Genomic DNA, 24975 nt, shown 5'->3' with positions numbered 1-24975 from the left:
TTTATCTCAAAAGTTACATTCAAATTTTGACAAGCAGTAAAGAGTAACTTGTAGCTTGGTTTATTTATGTAAAAAATAGACTATTAAAGAAAATTCCCCCCCGCCCCTCTTGCTCTTAATATTTTATCATGTTATTAAAATATTGTAATCAGGAATTAAGTTGTTTTATTTCATCACAGTGGGTGCACAACTATTCAAACTCAGAAAATTTAATTTCCCAAATTCTTAAAATAATTAAAGAGTCATAAAACATAAAATGATGTATATTTTAGAAAAAAAACCTGTGTAGGTCTTATTTTTATCTACAAGCCATTTTTCCAAAAAAGCTAGTTTAGGGTATTAAAATTTTACACCTGCCTACTTGTTACTTTTTTTGAATTTTAACTGGTAATCTTGGTAGAAAACACTACAGTAAAGGATAAAATGGTACAATTATCTTTTAAAAACTTTTAATAATTTAAAAAAGAACTAAGGAGCAACAAAAAGTGTCTGCTATACCAAAAAACAACCTACACTAGCATACATGTTTTCAGAAGCATCGAGTTCTAGTTAATTTTATGCAATGTTCTTTATTTTTGTTAATATCCTTTTTATTGGCTTCTTACATTTATGTTTCAATCAAAAGGTATGTAAATATTGATTGCAATGTTGTTCATTTTTGTTAAGATAAACTTTGTATGACTTTAAGTTTTTTTTTATTCCTATGTTTTAATAATGAGGTATGCAAATTTAAATAGAACTGATCGTAACTTATGTTAAATATTTAAACTATAATATGCTTGTTTTAAATAGAGATTTTGAGGTAATATTTGTAAGTTCACAACTTATTTTATTGTTCTTTTATTTTTTATTTATTCTATTTTAATGCAGTATAATTTGTTTTTAAATATAATACTTATGTGTTATTACTTTTTAAAATTGCATTTTAAACACAGTATTTTTTGGCTAAAAAGTGCCTACTATACCAGCAGTACGTACCTAGCTAGCAGGTTACTGTATATAGTAATTTTTGAGACATGGTTTCCTAAATAATTTTTTCTAAGAAATTGAATTGTCAGAGTTTAAATTTTCCAAATTTGAATTATCATGTAACCCATCACAGTGGTTACATGACTTTTAAAATTCTGGTAATTCAAATTAAATTTTTTTTTGTTTTCTTCAGAAAAGATAATTAAAAGAAAAAAATAAATATTCATGTGAGTCTAGTTGATAATATTATGGTTGTAAGAAAAAACCTTTATTAAATGATAAAATTGATAATTAATATAAATAGCCATATTTTAGTAATTTTTGAAACTTTGTTTAGCCATATCAAAAAATATGTTCATGTAGGTATAATTTTAAAAAATAAAACAATATTAAATAAGTTTGTTAAATGATATAAATCACTATAATTTAGATATATTTGTTATTTGAATTATTCAAATTTGATTGTCAAAAGTTCACTGTCAAGCACCTCTCTTAGTTAGATTTGAAAATTTTTTATTAATAATTTTTTCTAATGAACATGATTGAAATTAAATATAGAGCTCAACAATCTTGAAATGAAATATAAATCTAAAACATAAGTTGAAAATTATAAATGAAAAATGTTATTTTTACTGCTATGGTCATTAGATCTGGCTTGGATCAGTCGTAAAGCTGTGTATTATTTATTGTTTTGACTGTTTCATAATAAACAACCACAGTTTTGCAAAAAAAATCTTTTTAAAAGTAAGCAATCTTTTTAAAACCACTGCTACCAACAATGACCTCAGTCTACTATGGTCACCGCTTCACCCCTTTTTTCTTATTTTTAATTTTTAAAAAATTAAGTTCACTTTCTTTTTGTTTTTTTATAGACAGCTGTTTATAAAAAAATCTTGTTTTGTAAATAGATTTTTTTAAAATTTGTACTTATTTTTCTGTTTGAATTACTTTTGTTGTAAAATTTTGTCTTGAAGATTAGTTTTTATGCAAAAGTTTAAAAAATTAAATTCAATAAGAAATATGCTCATTCCAAGTTTCTTTTGTAAAATTTTAAAGCAAAATGTTTTAGATTTATAATACCTTAAAAATTTAGGTTACCAATAAAAATTACTACAAAAGAAAAGCTTAAATACTCTTTTTACAATTTATTTATCATTTTTGACTTAAGTTATTGAGAGATCTTGGTTTTACAGACAATCTTTTTATGTAGATTTAAAACAATGGGGTTTGATAAAATTCTTAACTCTATCATTACAAAACTCAAAGACAAAAAAGTTCAGACAGGTGTATCCTTTATAGGCTTTTTAGTTCTTGGTTCATATGGGCTGAAAGAGTTTACTCAGATAAAGTATGACATGAAAAACAGAAGAAATCAAAATGTAGATCTGTACATGGAATCAATTGAGAGAAAACAAGGAAAATTTAGAACTGCTAGTGGCAGAGAAGGTAAAATTTACAGTGGGACTGTTTCTGTGGAAGATGTTTTTAAACAATTAAAACTTGAAGACAAGGCTAATGATTGGCAAAACAAAAGAGTGCCAAGAGATGATTAATTTATAACTTTTGAATCAATGTTTTAGCTTGATATAAGCTTTTGGAAATCATAATGTTATTTTTGTTAAAATGGTTGAATTTTACTTGAAAGATAGCTAACTGTTTTTGGAAAAAATAATGTTATTTATATTTTAAGTTAACTTAAAAAACTATTTCCAAAAATGATTTTATTAGTTTTAGATAATTTTTTTATAGGCACCTAAATATGGTTGGTAATTTTAAGAATTAATAAAAATTGAATGATATTTAAACTGTGATGTTTTAGATACTACATTAATCATTTTAAATGTCTGGACCACCACAAAACTTTAGACCACCATCTCGTCCTAATATGCGTGGACCATTTAGAGGTCCAATGCCTCCAAGAGGACCTCCTGGTAATTTTATGGGACCTCCTCAAGGCATGAGGCCTCCACCTAATCAGATGAGGCCACCCATGGCAAGACCACCCTTCAACAACTTTAATGGACCACGGCCAAATAACCAATCAGGAGGACCTCCTGGTGATGGAAATATTCCTCCAATGAATGTTTGTTTATTTTATAATTTTTTTTATATAGTTTTTAGGTGTTTTTTTTTAAATTATAATTTAGATTTTTCATTAAAATAGTTTTTTTTGATGCTTAAGTAATAATATATTTAGCATTTTTTGTATTTTTTCATGACTTACTGAATTATGGTTTTTGATGAATTACAGCAGCCTGGACCACCAGGTAATATGTTCATGGGGCCACCAGGAGGACCAGTAGGTCCACCTCAACTGGCACCTCCAGGAGTTATGGGACCACCAGGAAATAAACCTGGACCAGCTTTGGATCCAATGAAGGAAATATGGGTGGAAACAGTTGCAGCAAATGGAAAAGTTTATTTCTATCATGGCAAAACTCGTGAATCTGCTTGGAAAATGCCAGAAGGCGAAAACGTGCAAGTTATCAAGCAGTCGGAAGTAATAATTATTTTTCTTTTAGATAAAAAACAACTAAACATTTTTCCAGAACTTCTACAAATAAAACATATAATATAAAATATGTGATACAAATTTTTATAAAATCTAATTCAAAATTAAATTTATTACACATTTAGAAATCATTCTTTTAAATTTCTCAATAAACATACCAGTTTATATATTATCATTTTTTTTAAACACTTTGAGTCATTACATAGATTATTTGCTAACAGGCTTATTTGTTGTCAAGTTTTCCACCAGGACCAACAAACAGTAATAAAGATGATAAACCAGAAGGTTAGTTTTTTAAGTAAAAAAAAATTTTTTTGACTTTTTACACTTCTTAAAGCTTTAATTGTTTTTGTTTAAAAGTCATGTTTTAAATTACCTCTATATAACTTATCATTGTTAACATATATTTACTTGACAGGAGAAGGTCACAATCGTTCACCAACATTTGATGATAATAATGGTAATATACATTTCTAATTTTTATATTAAAGTGTCAAGAATGTGGCAATCAAAAATTAAGTCTGTATAAAAGCCTTAAAAATATGTAACAATTTTATATGACTCTTATATAAAGTTTTGTGCTTAAAAATAATTCTAACAGCAGCTGGTTCAAACGGAGGTGGAACTTCTCCAGATGATAAAATGGAAATTGACCAGCCTCATGAACAACAAGCAAGTCAAAAAGGTGACATGCGGCCTCAACAACCAACAATCATGAGACCGCCTCAAAGACATCCAAGCAACATGGGGGGACCACCTAATATGCGTCCACCTATGAACAGGCCACCAAGTATGAAACATTGTGTTGAAGGATATTTTTTTGACATTTATTAATTTTTCTGTGATTTTTTAAATAAAGCTTTTTATTTATATCTAAGAAAAAAACTCTTATTTAAGTTGTGATATATTTTTGAAGATAACTATTTATTTAATTTTGAGCTTAATCGAATGTATTTAACAGTGTTTCAGAGAATGAGACCACCAATGATGCCACATCCAATGCAAAGACCTCCTATGGCAGGTTTGTATTTACAATAAAACAAAGTTTATTTATATTTTACTTTATATAAATTTTAATATTTTTCTAATTTGGTTACATTTTTAAATACATTAGAACAGTGCTTCTGAACCTTTTTCTAGTGGCGGAACCCTTTTTTAAAATTTAACTTTTCCGCGGAACCCCTAATTATAATTTTACATAAAATGTTCAATTAAATAAATGTTCTTTTTTAAATTTCAAAAGGCTTCGCGGAACCTCTGAGAGGCGTTGCGGAACCCCATTTCAGAAGCACTGCATTAGAACATAATGAAATAAAATAAAGTGGTCTGCTACTCTTTGATTCTGCTGACATAATCGCAGACATTTTTTGTAAACTTCTTTAAACCAATTATCCAACTCACCCTCTCTTCATGATTTAATAAATGTAATACCTGATTAAAGAACTATTAAATTTCTAAAATCATGAAAAAGTACCGTATAATTTGTAATTTTAATAGTTTTCTGAAATATCAAGTCCATTTCCAAAGTTGCATTCACAAAGCTTCAAATACAGCAAATTTTTTCTTATAAGTCCAAATATCTTATTATAGTAGGCATTAAGCCAAGATTGTTTTGTCCTGATATAAGTTTATTTTCACTAAATCCTATTCTTAATATTTACCAACTTTCAAAGTAACGCAAGCTTAAGGGCATGGGGGGGGGGGGAGGTAAACACCTTTTTTTTGAAATTTGATCTTATTTTGTTAAGTTTTAACTAAGCTACAAAATTCTTTTTACAGATTTAAAGAATTCAAAATAATTTTTGAGATATAGCCGGTCAAAGTCGGAGACAACAATAGGCTCCTTATGGAAGGCGCAAACTAAAACGGCAAAAATTGACTATTTCAATAAAAATCAATGCATTATTGTATATTGCAATTGCAATATTTAGAAAATTCTGTGAGAACAAAATTGAAAAAATTAAACAAAATATAACAAAAAACAAAAAAAAACTGCTTTTTTCGTTTATTTTTTATATAAAATATTATTTTTTAATTTTTTTCAATTCTTTCCAACAGAATTTTCTAAATATATCAAGGAACGTCTCCTGAAAGTTTGAGATAGTTATCTCAAAAAACGTAGGAGGAGATAGATTTTAAGTGATTTCTAGTTATTTGCCGTTTTAGTTTGCAAAGGAACCTATTGTTGCCTCCAACTTTGACTGGCTATATCTCAAAAATTATTTAGAATAATTTAAATTTGTAAAAAGAATCTTGTAGCTTAGTAAAAAATATTATAATAAGATCAAATTTCAAAAAAAAAAAGTGTTTACCCTACCCCCTATGCCCTTAAAATTATTTATAAAATTGTGTGAAAATGATTTTAAATTATGCTAAGTTTATGGCAAAAAAAAAATCTTGTTTTTAAGTTTAATAAATACATTATATTTTTATGCAGTTGTATAAACTTGATACAAAAATTAAAAAATATATAAAGACAACAATTTTTACAACCTTAAGTTACCAAGATTATTTACAATTGCACAGTGTTTAGGATGAATTTAAAAATATTTCTTAAATTATAAAATTTAAATTGATGTTTTTTTTAAAAACTTCAACTATAAAAACTATTTATAATTTTAAACAGGACCACCAATGATGAGACCACCTCCAGGTCAGATGATGATGCGGCAACAAATGCGCCCAATGCAAGATGCATGGAAGGAGCACAAGACAGCTGACGGGAGAAGCTACTATTACAATGTGCACACCATGGAAACTACATGGAACAAACCCAATTTTGTCCCTCAACAAGGTATTACATAAAGTTAAATTATTATGAATTGCTACAAAACCATAAAGTTCTTTAAAATCCTTGGTTGGGATAATTTCAGAAAAAAAAACATACTTTATTTTTAATATCCCTAAATAAAAAAAAAAGAATATAATCTTAGATTTTGATAATTTTTAAATTTAAGAATTGTGTAGTGACCTCTTTAATTGACTAATTTTTGAAGGTAATTGCTTTTAATGGTAGTCAATTTTTGACAATACTGTATAAAACTAGAATAAAGTCATTATGAAAGTACAAGTCTTTTTTTTTATTTATGCAAATATTTTTCATTTATCTAAAAACTATTCTCATATTTAATTTACATAATTATATTTACTTAAGTTAATGAAAATATTAATTAATTTTATTTATTTTAATTAAAGAAGTCTTTACACAATCCTAATAATTGTGTTGATTTATTAGTTTAGGAATGGTTTAATGCCAGAATTATTATGAACCATAAAAAGTATGTCATCAATAATATCAAATAAAATTATAAATTTCAAATGAATTATAAAAAAATATTTTTTTTAAAATGGCTAATTTAAGCTGGTATTACATATGAATTTATCTACGTAAACTGACTTTTATTATTTTACAGTTGTTTCTGTGCCCGAACAGTCTGAAAATCAATCAAATGCAGCTCAATCAACACCTATAACTGAAAATAAAGAAGTTTGATTTTCAAAAAAAATTATACTTATAATATTTTTAGCTGAAAATGAACAGTAATAAAAAATATAATTTTGCAAAAGAAAAAAGAAGTGTTTTTATTTATACTCACTTTGTTGTTTAGAAAACTATATTTTAGTCATCTTTTTTAAGAAAATGTAATCAAAAATATAAATGAAAATTACTTACAGACTGGTACGACTTAAAGAGTTATACAAAGTATACGTTTACTATCTGGATGTTTTCTATTTTTATTTTTACTTTCATTTAGCAAACAGAAGAGGAACGAATGGAAGAGGAGTTGAAAAAACAGGCTATGGAGGAAGAGGAAGAACAAAAACGAAGGGAAGAAGAGGAGGAAAAAGCGAGGCAGGAAGCAAAGAAGCCCGTTGCTAGGCACCCGGTTCCTGGCACCCCGTGGTAACTTTATTGTTAAAGTATATATTTACTGACCTTTTAAATTGCAGGTTCTAGGTGGAAGAAAGTTTCGTTGAAAAGTACAAACTTCTGTTATCATAGCATACTTCTATTTTTATTAAAAACAAATTTGATCATATATTTGTTTTATAACTTTATTTCAAAGTTTCATTTTTAGACTAAAATGTTTAATTTAGAATACTTATTGTAGTAACAAACTATATCTTAACTAAATAATGTAGACCTTTTTAAATTACTTGATATTATTTGTCAACATACTTTTCATTTTCAACTAGCAACTTCAAAAGACGACCTCAAAATTTATGTGGAATGTGATTAAATAATATATAGCTACTATTTGCGGAATATTGAAAAGTAGGTTTTTATCTTGTTATTTTTTCTTTTATTTATAAAGTTTACAGGCACTTAGTATGTTTCTAGCTTAGTTTTACTCGTTGCTGGTTAGTAAGTCAAAACTGTTTAAATAGCTTTTGATATTCTGGTTTTAATTTCGGGTGTATTTGTTTATAAGAAATAATTGCTTTTCATGAAATTATGTAGAAATTAAATAGTAAATTTTAATACAAAGTTATAAAGTTCAATTATTTCTTCTCACCAATAAACTAATTATGTAAATGTATATTTAATTATGACCCGATTAGTTGATTTTTATAAGACTTACTAAACAATTTTAATATCGGAATAGAAAATAAGTGTTAATAAGAAGGGTTGCCACTCGGTCAGGAAAAGTCAGGAAATCAGGAAAAGTCAGGAAAAATTAAAAAAAAAATGACAAAAGTCAGGTAAAAATGGAGGGTTTCGAAAAAAAGTCAGGAAAAGTCAGGAAATTTCATAAAATTTAAAAAAAAATCAGATTTTGTAAGTTTAAATTTACAAATTCCTTGTTTTTCAAAGCCTTCAAATGGTAAAAATTGATTTAAAATCCTTTAAAGTCAGAAAAAAAATCCAAAATTTTCCTGGAAATTTACAAAAACATTTAATTTTATTTCCAATGCCTTCACCTGGTATAAATTAGTAAAATATCCTTTATAAAACTGCAAAAATTTTCTATTAACATATTGAACAAGTACCCTACTTGAACAAGCAGATTTTGTAAGCTCTTTAATATTGATGATCTGTAGCAAGGACACTTCCATAGTGAAACTGTGATATATACACAAAAATTGTAAAAGTTCCTTATATGTCATTTGTTTATCTAGATCAGGGATTCCCAAAGTGGGCCAAGTGGCCCCCTAGGGGGCCATGACAGATACACAGGGGGCCATGAGCAGCAAAGGGGGAAGAGGGGGGGCCATGAGCAGTAAAGGAGCCACAGGGGGGCCATTAGGCCATAACTTGAAACTTACACTTACACTAGATATTCTTGAGTTGCAGATGAAGAGCAAAAAAAAAAAAAAGGTCTTATGTGTATTTTATCGTAGTTTATGAGTAATCTATATGTTGAAGGGGGCCATTACTTTTTCAAACTCTTCAAAGGGGGCCATTAGCAAAAAAGTTTGGGAAACCCTGATCTAGATACATTTATGCTAGGAAATGCTAAAAAAATGTGTCTTTTTTCAGACAAGCTGTGTTTATAAGGTAATAATACAAGTATTTTGCTGATAGAGCTGTTTATTACAAACATGAATCATACACAGATGGTTTAAGTGATGTACTGGAAGTTTGATAGAGTTCAGGAAAAAACTGTTGTTTTTAACCTGTATTAAAATTAGATTAAAAGCTTTATATAGTTTCAAGTGTTAGATTATGTATTTTAGAATAAGTTTAATTTAAGAGTATGATTTAGAAAAGTCAGGAAAATTTTGGTAAAAAGTCAGGAAAAGTCAGGAAATTTTTCTCAGCTTGATCAGTGGCAACCATGAATAAGTTATACAATAATCTTACTATATAACAGAATTAGTTATTTCATCACAAAAAATATTAATGTAACTTTTTTTAAGTTCCCTTTTAAAATATCAAATTTTTTTTACTGTAAATTAATACAAAATGACAATATTACAGAACTGAGCAATTGAAAATAGAAATTTTCGCTCCCACGTTAATTGTTTGCACAATTCTACTATTATCAGGTAAAAACAGTTCTTGTATACTAATAATGCTTACCAAAATTTGCCACATCTGATTGAGCGTTTTACTTAAGTTTAGGCTTTCTAGATTACATTGAAAAAAAAAACTTAAAGTTACCTTTTTAGAATATAATATTTAGTATAACAGTATTACCTAGCACCAAGTTTAATGGGGGTAGTTTGTCTTTAATTTTTACAATTAAAATATTTTTAATTTTAAAAATTATAAATAATGTTAAGTAATCGCCATAAGTTTGAAATATATTTGTATTATTAAATATTTTTAAAACAGTTCAAAAAAGTTAAAAGTTCTTATACATTTTTTTACTAATACTGTTTAAGGGCATAAGGGGGGGGGGGGGTAAACACCCTTTTTTGGTTTTTGATCTTATTTTATATAGTTTTTACTAAGCTACAAGATGCTTTTTACAAATTTAAATTATTCTAAATAATTTTTGAGATATAGCCGGTCAAAGTCAGAGGCAACAATAGGATCCTTATGGGAGGCGCAAACTAAAACAGCAAATAACTAGAAATCACTAAAAATCTGTCTCCTCCTACGTTTTTTGAGATAACTACCTCAAATTTTCAGGAAGTGTTCCTTGCAGTATTTAAAAAATTCTTTCTAAACAGAATTTAAAAAAATTAAAAAATAAAAATTTTATAACAAAAAAACAAAAAAAAAAACTGTTTTTTTTGTTTATTTTTTATATAAAATTTTTATTTTTTATTTTAGAAAAAATTCCTTCCGACAGAATTTTCTAAATATATTAAGGAACATTTCCTAAAAGTTTGAGGTAGTTATCTCAAAAAACGTAGAAGAAGATAGATTTTTAGTGAAATAGCTTATTTTTGCCGTTTTAGTTTGCACCTCCCATAAGGATCCTATTGTCGGCTTCAACTTTGACCGGCTATATCTCAAAAACTATTTTGATTTTTTTAAATCTGTAAAAAGCTTAGTAAAAACTTTATAAAATAAGATCAAAAACCAAAAAAGGGTGTTTATCCCCCTATGCCCTTAAAGAAAGTATAAAATATACTACTTTTTAAGTATACAGTAAACTGATAAGTTAATGAAAATCATTTTACAATTTCAAAGTATACTTAGAGTTCATTTAGAAATTGTTGTTAAGTTTTTTATTACTTTTTTAATTAAAAGTTTTAGATATTCCTGATATTCTTGTATTAAAAGCATATAATATATTTTCAATATTTTTGATAGTGTTTTAATTTTTCTAGCTATTTGACAATTTTTTATTTGTCCCTTAGTATATTTTACTTATAAGTATTGTTAAGGGTGGTCATTATAATTGAAAAACCTGGAATTTTATATTTAAAAAAAAACCTGGAATTTCGAACAGTTTTTATATTTAAGACATTGAAATTAAGATTATATGCAAAAATGTTTCATGTAGAATATTCTTTTTCGTTTTATTTAGAATCTTAATTATTATAAAATACCTTTAAAATAACATTAACGTAGCTTTCAATATTATATTACTATTTATAACAGTTTAGTTTTACATTAAAAATAAGTTTATACTAATAATTGACAAGAAAAAATGTACTTTAAAAACCTGGAAGAAGTTTCTGAACAACCAATGGCCATCCTGTGGTTTTGAATTACTTACTGAATAAATGTTTTTAGCTTGATAAAATAAGATTTTTTTTCTAGTTTTGAGTTAATCAAGATAATATTTATACTATACTTTAATAATCAAGTTTTTGTTCTGTTTTATATGTGCAATACCATCTATGTATAGCCGAAATAATGAGATGAAATCCAGGAAAAGAAAGGGGTTCCAGCATTGATATATGAAATAAATTATTGCAAATAAATAAGTCGAATAACTTAGATGATTATTGAAAAAAATCTTTTAACAAAATTTAAGCATTGAATTATTTTTATTCTTAACTTTAGAAAACTAAAAAATAGACTATAGTGTTAAACTTTAATGTACTAGTGTATATAAAATATAAGATGTTTTAGTTTTGTAATTTTAGTAAAATCAATTTAAAGAAGATAAAAAATAGTTTTTTTCTTCTTTTTGGTATAAAAAAGACTTAAGTTTTTCACAAAATGTTTAATCACAATCGTAAAAGTAATAAATAAGACTTAGTCGTAAAAGTAATAAATAAATTAGTTTATTTTGCAATAAGAAAATCTATTTAAGGTTATTTATATAATTTTCTTAGATGAAAAAAAAGTAGTTTAATCTCATACTTGATTGTGCATATATTTTTATACTTGAATTTACTTTTTATTTTTTAAGTTTATTTAAGTTTTGTAATATTTACAATTTAAAAAATATCACATAGCTACAGGGGAATCAACTTAAAGAACAATACAGCCTTAAAATTAAAAAAATATATATTTGTTATTTTATTTACATCAATAATTAGTACCAGCCTGCTACTTTATTCAGATTCCTCTGTACTTGCTGGTTTTTCAACTTCCTGTTGATAACATTACGCTTTTAATATACAGGTGTGTTGTTTGGACTGGCGATGGCAAAGTTTTCTTCTTCAACCCGACAACTTCGCTTTCCATGTGGGTCAGGCCGGAAGAGTTGAAAGGTCGAAGCGACGTTGACTCCATCATCTCGGATCCTCCTCACAAAAGAAAGTTGAAGCAAGGTTGGAGACTTTTTTACTACATTTGTACAGATTTTTTAGAATATTGTTGTGGTATTTTAAAATGAATTTAATAGTCTATTATCAATAAGAAAATTGTTTATTGCTTGTCTCTCTTTTCAAACAAAATTGATATACACTGTTTTTAATTCTAAAAGTATTTATTTAGATTGATATAGTTAATATGTATTTAAACTATAAGTTGAAATTTTTTCAGAAGAAGAAACTAAAAATGGAAATGAGGACATGAGTGACGAAGAAGGACCAGCTAAGAAAAAATTGAAGTTTGTTTTTACTAGTTAAAAAACTTATTTTAAAAATAACCTAATTATTTAAAGAAATTACTGAAATAGGTTTTTTCAATTTTTTTAATGAACATAAATATTTTGTTTTAATTTTTATTATATAACTTAAAACTTCTATTTATTATTTCATACAAAATATTGAGTACACTTCTAGTTTATAATATTAAGTTATTTATTATTTAGAACTGATGACGAAGTTCAACAAAAGAAAAAAAATGAAGACAAGTACAATGGCGAGTCTCTAGAATCAAGAACTAAAAAGTTCAAAGAAATGTTGCTCGAAAGAAAGGTTGTAACCTATTTTATGCTTTTGAAGTTAAATACTGTCTTAGATTCAAGTATAAAAATTATCAAAAAACTAGTATTCACAAAACAAACTTTTCAAAAAAATAAATTGGATCGACGTTATTTTTTCAGTTCAGTAAGACTATCTGAAACAAATACTTATTACTCTCAAACTCACAAAATTATTAAATGTATTTTGATTAGTATTTTACTAATATTACACTTGTTTTCAATTTTGTTTTTTGTTGTTTTTAAATTTAATTTTAAAATTTGTTACGTAAAAATTACTTAACAACAAAAGCATTTATGAAAAAAAAAAATCTATATTATTGGTAGGTAAATACAAGATACAATATTTTTATCTGGTCATAAGTAAAAGCAATTGTTTTGTGTTTCAATTACAGCTGTTTAGCAAGTTTAACATACTAAAAAACTATTGGCTGCAGGTTTCAGCGTTTTCAACTTGGGAAAAAGAAGTACACAAAATTGTATTTGATGAAAGATTTAGTCTTCTGGCCATGAAAGACAAAAGAAACGTTCGTTTATAGTCTACAAGATAAATATTTGTTGCAGTTTTACTTGTTCTCAAAGATTAATTTTTTTTTTAAATAAGTAATTATTTTAAATAAGAATTTATTTTAAGGTTTTTGAGGATTTTGTGAGAACAAGAGCAGAAGTGGAACGGAAAGAAAAGAAAGCTCAACTTTTGAAGAATCGAGAAGAGTTCAAAGCACTTATTGCTGAAGTCAATTACTCTGGAAGGTTTTCTTAGTTTTTTGCTTAGTTATTTACAATGATCTAAAAAATACTGTTCTGAAGTTTTTTAATAATAATTGAAACTAAATTTCTTTTAAATTTACTGCTTTACAACTGTTTCTCGCTTACGTGATGATCACAAGCATGTAAACTATTTTTGAATAATACTCTAGTAATATTCTCTAATTATTTTTAAGCTTTGTTACTAAATATTTTTTTTTTTAGTACTATTTTTAAATAAAATTTTCTGAAGCGTTTGATATCATACAAGTTCACGTAAAATAAGTTTTTGCCTCTTCTTCATTTTAATTCTTGCAAATTTGTGTGTTGAAACAGAAAAGGCTTCAGCGAGTTCGCCTCCAAGAGTTCGAGGGATCCACGTTTCAGAGCAATTGAAAAGATGCGCGACAGAGAACAGCTTTTCAACGAGTATGTAAAAGACGCTAAGAAAAAGAAAGACGAAGAAGCTAGAAGCAAATCGGAAAAAGTTTGTAATTAGTTATTAGTTTTTTTTTTATTGTGACTAAATTTTGATGTAGTTGTTATACGTTTTTCTTAGTTGTTATATATTTTTTAGATTAAGAATCAAATGGAACAAACTTTTTTTTAAAGGTTAAATAGTTACTAAGTTTCTTTATTTTGTTTATACTTTTCATCAGTTACTTTAAATAAAGCTTAGTGTAAAATAATATCTCATAGTTTTAATATACATATTTATTATGTGAGCTAAAAGCTACTACCTATAAAGCAGAATTACTTAAATTGATTTTATTTTCTATTGAATTACTATTATGTGTTGTATTTTTAACAGTTTATATATTTTTATACTTGTTATACTATTTTTAGAAGCTGTAATAAGTTAATTTTATGGTGTGTAATTATTTAATGTTTATTGACAAGTTATAAATATATAGCCAAATATTTTTCTTATTTCGATAATTTAAATTGAATCAAAATTAAGTTTAAATTAGTTCAGAAGGGTTGTTACAAGAGCAAATTTGTTCGCTTTGTAAAAGAAATAAGAATACCTTTGGCTGTGCAAATTTCTACCTATAAAAATTTATTAGCACTAACAATTTTCTAAACGTTTTATAAATTAATCAAACAGATTAAACGTGATTTCTTCTTATTAATGGAAGAGAAGCATGTTGACAAATGCAGTAAGTATCAAAAAGCGCGGGAAAAGCTGATGTTAGATGCTCGGTATTCAAGTGTACAAGATGCATACCAAAGAGAAGAATGGTGGCAAGAGTTTTGTCAAGAAAAACTTAATCATGTTTATATTTTATGATCTGTTTGAATTGTAATTATCTTTTAGATAAAATATGTTCCACAAAATAAGCTCATTTAAATTATGTATTAAAAACAATCATTGTTTTGTAAAAAGTTACAAAACAGGGTTGCCAAAAAACATGGAATCCTGGAAAAAATTTAGAATTTGACAATTTAGGCTAAAAAACCTGGAATTTTATGCAAAAATCATTTTAAAACCTTGAATTTTAAACAATTTTACATGTAAAGTAAGGAAATTTCGATTCGACACAAAAATCTGTCACATAGATATTTTTTTGTAATCATTTTTTTAGTAAAAAAACATATTGAAAGTAGCTTTACAGTTTCTTTTATATGTTGTTATTCTTTTTAAGATAATTTTTGACCTTTAACTTAAGATTATCTTAAAATAGACCTAAAACTTATACTTTTAAAACCTTGAAAAAAATTAAAAAACCTGGAAGAAGTTTATCAAAAACTTTTGGTAACCCTGATTAAAAAAAAACTATTTATTAAGTATTTATAACTGTTAACTTATAATTTTATAATAATGATGGGTTTTATAAAATTTCTGATGAATTTCGTTAAAAAAAAAACAGGCGTCTGGAGGCAAACTTGAGGAAGAGAGACGCAAGCAAAGAGCAGAGTTGAGTTTAAAAGCAAGGAGAGAACAAGTAGAAGAAGAAAAAGCTGCCAGGTTTGAAGTATATTTTGATAAATTATATACCTAATGTATTTCATTAAACTGTTAGCCTCAAATTTGAAATTTTTATGATGGAGTGAAAAATGAAGGTTGGCTGATATCAATTTTATAGTAACTGGGAACTCAGATCAATTTTTAGCACATAGCTGCGTAAAACTGAATTCAGTAGTATTCAATTTTTAATAGATTTTTGTTTTTTGACTGCAGGTATAACTAAACAGTTGTTTTAGTTTATATTTATAGTAAGTTAAATTGTTCCAATTAACTAAGCATATAAAAAGTGCTGTTAAATGTAGATAAATGGATATATAAAAAAAATGAAAATTATATTATGTTACCTGTGAGGGTGTGAGTAAAAGAAAAAAAGATAACCTCATTCTTTTCAAAGTTTTCGCTTCTATTTTCAGCAAATAATATTAAAAAAAAGCTATAAGTTTCAAATCAGCACCTCTGTTTTTTTGTAGTGATAAAAGTTTTATAGTTATGAGATTGAGATCTAATAGTTTCTAAAACAGTTATTGAACTTTACATTTTTAAATAAGTTAACGATATAATTTTTAAGAATGAAAAATATAAATCTCTCAAATTAAAATAATTAGACGTTTTGATTGAAATTGTATTTTAGTTAATCATGTTTTATTATTTATCAATTTTATAAATGTAATTGAATTTTTTACTTCATAATAAAGTTTAATATTAAAGTAATATATAATGAAATACTTTTTATGCAGAAATTTCAAAACCGTAATAATCAGATGTTTGTAGCTTCGATAATAGTTATATAAGCTCCTAAAAAGGTTTATGTTTGCTTGTGAGGGTTTTAAACTTGAACACTACCAACAACATCAAAACTTACCGTTTTGTAAGATAAAAGTTATTTTTACAGTTCAAATGAAAAATTCTCGCAAACTTTTTCTGAAGCTTGTAGTTTTTTTGTGAAAAAATAGTTGCATCGGTTAACAACAGATCGCGCGAGTTGGACAGCGAGCGTCAGAAGCACCGACACGACGAAGCGTCGGATCACTTCAACGCGTTGCTGGCTGATATGGTGAAAGACGTGGAAATTACTTGGAAGGACGCCAGAAAGAGGCTGAGGAAGGATCACCGGTACGAACTTGCTGATATGCTGGAGAGGAAGGATAAGGAGAGGTGCTTTATATATTTTTTAATTTTAATTGTAGCCTTGTTTTTATTTTAAGATAACTCTGCAATAGTCTAAAAATCATCTTTTCAAAGTAATTTAAGGCATTTATTTGAATTATATTGACTATTACTTAATATTATTTAACAAAAAACACAACAAAGTTAAACTATCTGTAGGTTGTTCTATGACCACATAGATAAACTGAAGAAGAAAAGAAAGACCTACTTTAAGCAATTGCTGGAGGAAACATCATCGATAAAGTTAACTACCAAATGGAAAGAAGCAAGAAAGTTTATAAAATCCGATCCAAGATATAATAAGTTCAGTAAAGATGAGAGGGTTAGTATTTATTAAATTTAACTTATTTACAGATCGGAAACATTAGATAATACATATTTTTTAATAAAATTACTTAAAATGACATAACAATAAATAATTAAGTTTGAAAATAGTCTTAACAAGTTTAGTTAATACCAAATTATATTTAAATAATAATTAATGTTTGTTAATTTTCAGCAAAAACGTGAGGACATTTATGATGAGTACCTTAAAAGCAAATTCATACAAGCAAAAGCAGAACTCAGAGAACTTTTAAAAGAATGCAAAATGATCACTCACAAGTATTATTTGTTTCCAAAATTAACTTCATATTTTAACTACAAACTGTATAAATTTCATTTAAGCTGTTAATTTTTGGCTAGCTGATCTCTGTCATTACTTATAAAGTGTTATACTAAGATAAATAAATATTAATCCTTATGTTTTTACACGTAATAAATAGTCGGTGTCAAACTTTTCACACAACAGAACACACTCAATGCTTGAATCGAACCCGGCAGTGATGAAGGAAATCAAGAAGCTGCTTTCCACCGATCGCCGCTACCTCCAGCTGAAGGAGTCGAAGCTGAAATCGAGCACTAGTCGTCACGTGCTCCTCTGCGACCAGATCATTGACTCATACATCAAGGATCTCGCCACAAGAGGTCCCCCTCCACCCCCTACCGCCTCTGAACCAATCAGGAGAGGTCTGAAGTAATACTTTTTATATGAATTAGTTGATTTGAGTTTGTAGATACAATAGAATTTTTGAAAACACTATATTTCTAAGTGTATACTTTTCTAAGTATCTTGTCGCTCAGTAGAGCTACAAAGTCTCTTGAATCCATTAAAAAAATAGTTTTGTTTTGATCCGAGATATTTTTATCTCTATTGGAAATATATTAAAAGTGTATTTTAATGGAATTTTTGTTAAACTATTTCGTTTCTGGTTTACTTGTACTTGTAGCTAATAGTTTGTGTGTTTTTTTTCGCTACCATTATGTTTTTCAAAAAATAAATATGTTGTACTTAAATATATATTATTACAACATAACTTAATATTTGAGTAGTTTTAGTCAATTTAATTTTTTTACCATGTTTAGTATTAGATTTAAAAGCTTACAGAAATAACAATATACAATTAAATAAGGTTTAACATTGCATATTAAAATACTTAATTTTTCAATAAAAAATTAACTTGGAATTATTACCAGTCTAAATTTTTAACAATGTTTAGTAGCATTTTTAATAATGACCATTGTAGTGTCCTACAAGTTTGAAAAGTTGAAGAGAATTACATATAAAGTTTTAATCTTTTAGTAGTAAATGTTTATCTTGTAAAGTAAAAATCAAGTTAGTAGTTAAAAAACATTCTAAGTTGTGTAATTTAAAGATTCAATGAGCAATAAAACTGTTTTCTTGATTTTTACATACAATACTTTAATTAAGATTTAAATATAACAACAAATATCTTACTTTCTTATGTCTATCACTGGTTCTAAAAAAAAAGCTTTTAATATAATTTTAAATACAGTTTAATGTAGTGGAAGTTTAATACTTATACTCACAATATACCTAAAGTTTAAAGGCAACAAAACATCAATTAAATTGGTTCATTCGGTAGTTCAATATCTGATACTAACGTAATATTAATTCGATTTTTATCAATATTGATACGTATTTTTTTATAGAGTTATTTAAACTGTTAATAGCAAGAAAATGAGTCTAATTGCTCTATTTTGAACCATCAAAAAAGGTTTAGTAAATATTTATACTAAACATTTTTAGTACTTGACGACACATTTCATATCCAACTATCAATAATAACTTTAGTACCAAGTTTATTGATAAGGTTGTCATAAAGACTACTTGTTTTTACACATTTCTTTAAAAAAAATTATAACTATTTTGTTTATAAAATTAAATCATTTTCTGCATAAACACAACATAACAAATTAGGGTAGGTGTCAGAAAAGCACAGCGTCACTTTATGACGGAGTGACATTTTAGCACCAAATAATTTAAGACTTTTTAAAAGGTTCATTTAAATGATGTTCAACCTCTTAATAAATTTTAAGTTAACAAGCAAGTAAATACAAAAAATAGTTCTAAAACTTATGAAGTACCGTCTTAAAATAGTTATAAATAAAGTTTTTACTAGCAACACTTTAAAATAAGCTGTTTCTTTTAGATTCAAAATAATAAAAAAGCTAAACGGGTAAAAATATTGTTAAATTAATTATACTACCCTTGTAGTAGTATTAATATAATTTTTATAACACATAGATATGTATAAAAAAAAATTGCGAGATGCGTGCATGTAGAAATAAGAGGAACATAAAATTTTATAGTATTTAAAGCGATATGTGTTTTAAAAATGAAATAAGCAATTTTTAACAAAAATATTTTGATACATTTACTTTAATATTTTCAACATAAAACTATTTTTATAAACATAGCAATATATACAAGCTCTAGGTTTATTAAAAAATCTTAAAATAACTTTAATAGGTTTTAAAGTTATCAGAGCTTGTAAAAAACAATGTAAACTTGTTTATTAACTATATATATCTCACCCTTTATTTAAAATTAACACTTGGACTTTAGACCTATTAAAGTTATTTTAAGATTTTTTAATAAACCTAGAGCTTGTATATATTGCTATGTTTATAAAAATAGTTTTATGTTGAAAATATTAAAGTAAATGTATCAAAATATTTTTGTTAAAAATTGTATAGTACAGTAGACTACCGCTTAAGTACGCACTCTCCAGAAAGACAAAAAAAAATTCTAATTTTTTTTTTATTCAAAATCTTTCTTAATATCTGCAAAAGAGAGGCTAATTTTAATGTGAAATAATATAAAAACAACCTACAAAAACTAGTTACAAATTTTATAAAGTCAAAATAAATATATAAAAAGAAACAACAACAAAAAACTAAAGTTAAAAAAAATAATGAGCATCTTATCATTGTGCACTTATACTATAAATGTTTCTACTGATATAAACTTTCTTACAAAAACAGTCCTGAAACGTTTTTCTTTCAAATAGCACTAAAAAAAATCAAACACTTTTTAGCTAATGGAAAATTATAAAAAATGTTTTACACTTTCTAAATTTATTCTTTTTTATATCATTGACTGACATTGACTTGCTATATTAAATGTATATTATATATTAAATGTGTGTTATGTAAAACTTTTTATAGAAAAAATAAATCATTTAAAAATCTATTAAAAAATTTTGTAGATTAGAATTATGTATTAAATGTTATTTAAAATAAAAAGACTTGTTTATTTGGCTTAATTGTTTAGTGGCTAGTTGTAAGAAAGAAAGCAAACAAATAAATTTCATATTATACTATGTCGTCAAAAAGTACGCACTACCCGTGCTAAGTACGCACTTTTTGATCGGGTTCAATTTGCGTACTTAAGCGGTAGTCTACTGTAGTGTAAATTAATAAATTTTGTAACTTTATTTTAGTTTTGGTATTGCTTAAACTTGTAACACATATAAAGCTTTAAACTTTTAGTTTACATCTTGCATAGAGATCGTTTTTAGATTTTTAAACATAACAGTGCAAATTTTATTTACGCATAGAAAAAAATACTGCAAAACAAATTACGTGCTTTTGTGTCACTCTATGCTAAAGTTACGCCGTGCTAAAGTGTCACACTGTGCTAAGGTGTAACTCTGTGCTTAAGTGGCACACCGTGCTAAATTGTCACTCCGTGCTAAAGTGACGCCGTACTTTTCTGACCCGTTCCCAAGAAATCCAGTCTTCACATGGGTTTGGTTGTTATTTACAGCCAAATTGGTAACCACTAGAAATCAATAAGAATGTTTCTTTAGTTTTCAAAATTGAGCTGTCATCAAAAAGTTTTGTTATTTATGAAACAAATGAAACGACTTGAAAAAGGTTTGTAAAACTATATAGTATAATAGTTGAAGTATATATAGTTGAAGTGTGTTGATTCGTTGACACACAGAAACATATGTTGGTAGAATAAAGGAAGATTACTGTATAATTTGTTTTTATATATAGTATATGTCAATAATTATTTTTAAAAGTATTTTATATAATAGATTTGTTTGAGCTTAGTGGTTTGCTTAAAGCTCCTGTCTTTCCAGGGTACTTTTTGTTATAAGTTTTGTTTGACCATTTAAGTGTTTTGTTTCGAAGAACTGTATTTGTGTTTATTTCAATAGATTAGATCTTAGAATATAGCTCGGTCGCCGGATCCAGAGAATCACTAGTTTTAAATACATTTATTTTTAATGCATCTACAATACTTTTACACGTAAATAATTTTTAAAGTCGTATCATCTTCTAGATAAATTTTAAGATATTCAAGCTAATGATATTTATAATTTAAAGAATAAAATAACATTAATATTTTACTAAAATTTGACCTTTGTGTACTTAATACATTACTATAGGTCACTTTTCATTATGAAAAAGTCAGTAAGTTGAAGTATCGGTATATAAATATTCTATTTAAATATTATTTGTTTTGAAAAAGTGTATAATGTAGTTGTTTTTGATTAATAAGTTTTTTTGCTTATACGGTATTATAAGCTTAAAGTTTCCTACTAATAAAAATATATTATTACAAACGAGTAAACTGTTAAACCATCTAGATCAGGGTTTCCCAAAGTGAGGTATACGGCCCCTTAGAAAAAAAATCAGAAATTTTAGGGCCATTAGTTGCAAAGAGGAGCCGTGAGTAATAAAGGGGCTATAAGGCCATAACTTGAAACTTACAGTAGGTATTCTGGAGTTGATGATGAAAAGAAAAAAAGTTTTAGGCGTATATAAGGGTAGCTTATACTAGATACTACGGGAAAATTTTAGAAGTTTAGGAGTTCATAAGCTGTAAAAGGGAGGGCCACAAGAACATTAATTGAAATTTACACAAATTATTCTGAAGTTGATAATGAAGAGCAAAAAAACAGCTAATAGGCGTATTTAAGAGTATATTTTTGAGAAATCTTGTCAGAGTAAGTCATAGCTTTTTTTTTTCTTCAAAGGGGCCTTTTGAAACAAAATTTGGGAAATCCTGATCTAGATCAATACTTTCCACACATTTATATGTTGTGCATATCTTTGAGTAAAAAATCTGTGATCACTTGACTGATAGATAATTTAGTTTTTTTCAATTGCTCCAAAAATATTTATATAATATATTGTTCAAATGTTTTTCACCCCTCATCACAAACACTTTCATAAATAAACAGTTGTGTTAAATGGTGTTTTTAACGCTAGAGTGAATTAACAAAAGAATAACGTAGACAAAAATGAAGCTTATTTTAGACTAGTGTTTCTTAAATTTTAAAAATAGTTGTGACTGTGAGCATATAAAGTGTTAAAGCACAAAAAACTGGATGAGTGGTAAAATGCTTGAAAATTAATTGTGGAGTAAATCTTAACATGTTTTTAAAAGCAAGTCTTAGATAACTCTCAACTAACTCTTTAATTTTCATTATAAAGTAGTAAAATAACAGTTAAACCATTACGGTATTAATTTTTGTGTAAAAATATTCTACTGTGAACAGCTTTGGAAAAACTTGAGCACTAGTTATACATACTTTTAAATATGTAACTATTTATAATTAAGCTACTGTCTTTATTGGTAAAAAGTATGTTCAAAACTGCTAATGAGTACTAGAAATTCAAAGTTAAAAAAATATTTTTAGTTTCAAACCCTGTAAAGAACATCATTCAACAAAATTTTTGTTTTTTCATCTTTAAAAGCACACTTTATGAAACATTGTTATTGTCTAGAACAGGAATCGGCAATCTTTTATAAATAGAGGGTCGCTTTTTATAATAAAGGTCTTCTGTGGACCGCAGTCATAAAAAATCGTTGTAAAAATCAATATAACCAAAGACTTGTTAAAATAAGCAAGAAGTAAGAAATAGTTTACAGCTTATACTTAATATAAGGCTTTACCGTACTTTTAAATTAAAGAAAAATGTTCTTTCAGTTGATAAGTACATCGCAGATCGCATAATTTTTCTCTGTTAGCCACATTTTGCCTACCCCTGGATTAGAATGTAACTTAAAACACTTGACTTAAAAAAAAACTAAGTATGTGTTTGAACACTGTTGTTGGACATCGACGTAAAAGTTTTATTATTTTCGCTTCGATAGTCCAAAAGTCGAGTTTATAAGTAGTTTCATATTTAAATCCTTTTCTTTTACTAATAATTCTTAACATTATAAAAACACTTTGGTTTTTAAAAACATTGTTTCAAAAAATAATAACGACCGCTAGTTGACGCATTTTTGCCATGTAGAATTAACTTCCGAACACACCGGGTTTCATGCTTTAATCAGCATGTTACATCATGCAACCATGTCTTGACCAGGCGATTGTTATGTAAGAAAGACGTATATAAACAGCAGAGCAAACGAGAAAGCAGATCATTTGGATTTCGACGTTAACAAGAAGCATCACTACGCCAGTTTCCAGTCCGAAACGTAAGCAGCCATCTTGGAAAAGCTGACTAAACTCCCGGAAAACCTTCTCTTGGCGCTCTGAGTGTAAGTCGCCATCTTGGAAAATCTAGATGATATCCGGCGAAACATTCTTATTCAAGTATTTGTCTAAAACATTTACTTTGTACTTAACTTCATAACTTCGTAGTTTTTATATCTTGTTCTGTATACATTTTTTATACCTACTTTAGCAACGTCGACGGGGCGTACAACTTGATTCGAGTTGTTAACGTGCCATACTCATAAGCCTACGCATACTGCAGCAGACAAGCAGCAACAACTTCCAGTTTGGATCAATTTGAACATTGAACTCGACCCATAAGCCTACGCATTCGGTGGCATAAACTTATTAATTTTATATCTTTTTATCTCGCGCGCTCTCCATCCGGTGTCAACGAGGAAGTATAAGTCCCTACTCTCTGAACCAGTAAACTGTACGAGCAACCATCTGTTACAGCCCAACTAGAATTTTGAACTGCAAGAATTTTCTTATCGTGTAATTGATTGTATTGTATAATAAAGCATATAGATACTTGTTAGTCTATATTTAAACTTAAATTATAAGTAAAATGAATAGGGTATTAGCTCTTACACACTCTTGCACTCGGTCGCAGACCGAGGCAGCAACTAAAGATAAAGATGGCTTCGAAGCTACTGCTAATCTGGCTCCTGTCAAAACTGCCGAACCTGTTACAGAGGCGGTTTCACATGAAGCTAGAGACCCCAGTGGTTTGGAGTACATCACTGTTATTCCAAAAAAATTATTTGTTGAAATAAAAATACTAAATAAAATGAAAATATAAAGTTTATAAAGCAAGTAAAGAAAACGATGAGGCTGAGCGTAAATCAAAAATTTCGATAACACCAAATACTTGTAAGGTATATATATATATTTATTTATACAAATTTGACAACTTTAACCTGTTCTAACTACAAAGAAATATTTACAGACACAGAAAAACTTATAAAGCTTATCTTAATGTAATTTTAAAAATTCGCAGTAGAGAGTCACCACAATTTTTTAATGTACTATTTACTTTTGTTTAAATTATTTATTTGCAAATTTTTATGCGCTTTAGTTTACTTTTGATAAAAAATAAGGATTTACATAATATAATTTTTTTTTATAAAATGACGCATAAATTCGTAATAATAATTAGAATAGTTAAAACACATGATAAGTACTACATCGATACTTAAAAAAATTCTACATCCATTCGAAGTTCATATAAAATATTATATGAATATTCGTAAAATTTATATTACTCCGCTCAAATCGTTTTTATTAACAATTTTTATCATGGTGTTAAGAACTTGTTGTCGTACTTTTTGAATGAGAATCTGAAAATATTTTACAGTTTACTAAGTTTAAAAACTTCGTCTTTGGGAGGTACATGATTTTTTCCAGAAAAGTACATCATAACAAAAGCAACTATATTGATAACACTCATTGCAATCAGTAAGTATGTCTGTAAAGAAAATTAAAGTCAGTTTTTGTTTTTATTTAATGGTAGTTAAAAATAGCGCAGATTTTTGGATTTAGTTTAGTTTTAAGACTAAGTTAAAATAAAGTAAAACTAACTTT

The 24975-nt window shown here is 26.9% G+C and overlaps 1 protein-coding gene across 3 annotated transcripts; it reads left to right on the top strand.

Moving 5' to 3' along the window:
• The first annotated feature begins 2792 nt into the window (after positions 1-2792).
• LOC145839503 (transcription elongation regulator 1-like) lies at positions 2793-17967 on the top strand. 3 transcript variants are annotated; one of them, XM_082947096.1, is made up of 21 exons: positions 2793-3052; positions 3221-3469; positions 3703-3766; positions 3900-3941; positions 4086-4271; positions 4443-4502; positions 6108-6275; positions 6895-6968; positions 7237-7385; positions 11958-12106; positions 12321-12387; positions 12592-12697; positions 13140-13229; positions 13337-13455; positions 13786-13936; positions 14558-14725; positions 15321-15418; positions 16391-16573; positions 16745-16907; positions 17085-17188; positions 17376-17967. In XM_082947096.1, the coding sequence occupies exons 1-21, from the start codon at positions 2810-2812 to the stop codon at positions 17602-17604; spliced, it is 2862 nt and encodes a 953-aa protein (XP_082803222.1). In that variant the 5' UTR covers positions 2793-2809; the 3' UTR covers positions 17605-17967. The 3 variants fall into 3 exon arrangements, with proteins under 3 accessions (XP_082803222.1, XP_082803223.1, XP_082803221.1); XM_082947097.1 differs by having other exon boundaries at positions 4083-4271; positions 12324-12387; XM_082947095.1 differs by having other exon boundaries at positions 4083-4271; positions 17376-17966.
• Positions 17968-24975: the final 7008 nt, after the last annotated feature.

This window comes from Thalia democratica, chromosome 6 (genome assembly GCF_965202585.1).
Source record: "Thalia democratica chromosome 6, ktThaDemo2.hap1.1, whole genome shotgun sequence".
In the NCBI taxonomy this organism is placed as follows: Eukaryota; Metazoa; Chordata; class Thaliacea; order Salpida; family Salpidae; genus Thalia; species Thalia democratica.
The sequence above is the reverse complement of the archived record's forward strand: the minus strand, read 5'-3'. Positions and strand labels throughout refer to the sequence as shown.